The sequence below is a fragment of the Notothenia coriiceps genome, unplaced genomic scaffold (genome assembly GCF_000735185.1).
Source record: "Notothenia coriiceps isolate Sejong01 unplaced genomic scaffold, NC01 NC01_scaffold00036181, whole genome shotgun sequence".
Classification (NCBI taxonomy): domain Eukaryota; kingdom Metazoa; phylum Chordata; class Actinopteri; order Perciformes; family Nototheniidae; genus Notothenia; species Notothenia coriiceps.
In genome coordinates this window covers 1-3,327 of record NW_011368882.1, presented here as the reverse complement: position 1 = coordinate 3,327, position 3,327 = coordinate 1, and the positions used below count along the sequence as shown (strand labels likewise).

General features: G+C 40.5%; 1 protein-coding gene across 1 annotated transcript; it reads right to left on the bottom strand.

Annotated features, from left to right (window-relative positions):
* Nucleotides 1-6: 6 nt before the first annotated feature.
* Nucleotides 7-2,753, bottom strand: LOC104963392 (sodium/hydrogen exchanger 3-like; the record flags this gene model as incomplete). The annotated part of the gene is made up of 6 exons (XM_010791976.1): nucleotides 2,570-2,753; nucleotides 2,048-2,171; nucleotides 1,455-1,628; nucleotides 1,160-1,214; nucleotides 963-1,049; nucleotides 7-242 (listed from the first exon to the last, which is right to left on the bottom strand). Coding segments are annotated over exons 1-6 (831 nt in total), but the record flags the coding sequence as incomplete, so codon positions are not given.
* Nucleotides 2,754-3,327: the final 574 nt, after the last annotated feature.

Sequence of the window (3,327 nt, the reverse complement as noted above, 5' to 3'; positions counted from 1 at the left end):
CGTGGCTGGGGGTGGAGGCGTGAGAGGAACGTCGGCCTCCAGGAAGGAGTCGTCTGAGCGGGTGCTGATGCGCGGAGGGGCCAGACGGCGCAGGTCGCTGGGCCCCCGCGGCAGCCGGACCTGGGCCCGCTGCGAGGGGGCCACCCTGCTGCTGTCCAGCTCCGACTCCAACAACCAGGGGAGGCTCTGCACCGGGGCCAGGGGGTCCAGGTCTGGCATGAAGGCCGGGTTCTCTATTCCAGCTGCACCAGAGGGAGACACTGATTAGTGCTGACAGGGTTTGGGGGAGATATACAATGGTGGAGAGAACATTTGCTCAACTGCTCTACTTTACTTGAGTATTTCATATTTTAATTTGTAAAACCTCTTGATACCTTTTATTGATTAGAAAGTATTTAAAAGACAGTGCTTGCCAACATTTTGGCTTATGTACAACTGTCTAGTTCGGCCCCTATCCTATTTAAAAGGAGTTAATGGTACTTTTACCAAAGAGGGATTTCCCTCAACAGTTTGAAGCCCACAAGAGGTTAACTTCTAAAAAATGTGACAAAAGTCGCAAAGCTTATAAGACATTTAATTTTTTGGAAAACATTCATGCAGTGTAACTTTATTAATTCCTTCTTATCCAACTATTTAAAACTCTAAAATACCTAACTGTACAAGTATTTTAAACTAATCCAAACTTAGGCATCTACAACAGTAAAATATTTCCAGACTTGGAGATTTATTCAAATTCTATTATTGTCGTATATATTCAAATCGGGTATTTTCGCTTGAAAAACAATACTCTAAGTATTTTTTGCTAATAATACTTAAATACTTATATATATGCAGTATATATACGAATTTGACTGAATTTATTTTACATGTAATAGCTTATTTATAACAAGTTGTATTGGTACTCTTAGTAGTTCTTCCATCACAGGTTAAAGATAAGTGAAATAGATAATGGGTTTATTTACCTCCTGCCCTGTAGGTGACCCTCATTGGGAATGAATGGCCTGAAGCTTCGTAGCCAGAGGCGTTGTCTCCCTCTGAGAACTCAAAATCTAGAAAAAACATTAAAAATAGTTTTTCAAAAAGAAGGTTTTCATTAAACACTTGGGCTTTGGCTTCAGGGCATATAACAAGTTCCTTTAAAATTAAAACAGAAACAAACCTTCATCACCAGAATAGTTGGTTTTACTTTTGTCCCTTGATTTTCCATTTGGCATCTGCAGGAGGTAGAATAATCAGTTTATCTTTAAATAACAACTTGAAAATAAGTTACAAAATGTGAAACGTACATCAATAAAACACACATTTGTACTGTTAGGGCTGGCTGTATTTGTATTTAGTGTACATTTTTGGAATACTTTAATAAATATAATCATGTTGTCCATTTGATTAATAACAGCAACAATACCTAGCCCTTTTGGCAATTGCCTAAAATCCCAAGTATGTAATGAAATGACCTTCTGCTGCTGGTCTTTCTTTGGGTGCTTGGATATCGCCTTTGGTTGAGCTACGCCCATCTTCGTGGACTTAAAGGACTCCAAACGGCTCCTCATGGTCCTCTGGAAGATCTCCTGCACCTCATTCTCATCTTTGTTGATGTCGAAGTGACTACGGCTGTATCTGTGGCGTTGCTGCACGCCAGAAATTGAGAGAGAATATGAGAATACGATTTTTTGTGAAGGGATTTTACACAAAATAAGAAAACAAGTTCAGTTTACTTGACAATTTGATCATTCTCACTTTAAAAAATAACTGATCATGACAAACTCAGGCAGGGCTTGTAGGAAAGTTATTATATGGCAAGTGGCATGAAGCCATTATGTTGCATTATGGGAAATGACGGCTACCCCATTCCTGGTGCTAGCAGTGACTTAAAATCTGGATATCTTGCCCTCTGCTCTGAAGCATTCATTTTGACCAATCTTCCTTTAAAAACAAAATATGTACTCTTGTGAGTCATAGAGCAATATGGAAGTGCAATACTTTATTGCTGTAGTATCCTTTTATTGTTGTGAATGCAGTGTATAGTAATGAGACTGAGTATGTCTACCTGCTTCCTGCCCTTGTACAGGTGCTGCTGCAGCAGGTGGTGAGTGTTGATGTCCTCTGACTCCCTCATACCGTTCATGGTCTGCTCGTGCATTTCCAGGCTTATCGATGGCACAGGGTCTCTTCTACAGCAGGAATAAAATATGTCAGTTGTTATCACACAAAAGTACAGCACTCATTAATGGTTTTCATCAAATCTTGTGGAGATTTGGATCTGCATGGTCTGTGCAAGATCATTCCTACGTGTATGGTTTGTTTCCAAGGGTGAGAACAGATGATGTGACTGCTTTTATTCACCAGGGAGCAGTGTCTAAGCAGATATCATGTAAGGAGATATTCAATCCAAATCTTTTAATGCTAGTTTTCAATTTATAAATAATCTATATTTATTGAAACTGAATAAAACTAATGAAAGGAATTCAAGAGTTTTGTAATTAGGTTATTTCTGGTTGAACTTGTTGGTGTATTTATAGACTGCCTTCTCATGTGATTGATGTGTGAATCAGGTTAATTATTTGCTCACCTCATAGGAGACATTGCACCATGATCGTCTGACGTGTCCGCTGTGATGTCAGGCATGACCTCTGAGAAGTCATCACCAAACTTCTTCTTGAAGTCGATGATGGCAGTTTCATTGCGGATAAACTCCAGAGAGCCTCGACGTTCACCCTGCAACATCGAGAGGAGAGAACTTAGATCATCACTAGAGCTTACGTCTGTTTTCTTTGACCCTTGTGCCTTACTACGGACATTTCTGGCTTTTTCATTTGGAATTTTCCAATCATTACGGCTGTGTTAATGCATATGGCATACATTTTTGCAATGTTGTAGGTTATTTTTTCCCAAATCCTGGGAAGTTCAACCTCAGCTCCCATTAAAAGTCTGCCAGTGATGAACTGAAGACAAATACAGACACTCAGAACTCAGCCGCGGCGCCAGGATTTCAATTGTGGGTGGGCCAATCTAATTTCGGCTGGGCCTGTTCAAATGTTTTCTCGCGATTTTTGTTAATAATCTAATAAAAATAGGCTATGCCTAGAATGACATTCGTGTTTACGGAGAGCATAGTCGATGTGTTTCCAGTCCCTGTAACCATGGTGACTGAATGTATCTTCTCCGCCGGCCCCGCCTCTCTCTCTAAAATGCCGGCACATTTTACAAAACACACTGTCCTTGCTAATGCTATACTCTGTGGTGACACGTTATTGGACATAATTCACCTCTCGTATTGTGTTGCCACACGGACCCTTTAGTAGGGAACACCTGTAACTTCAGCTGCCA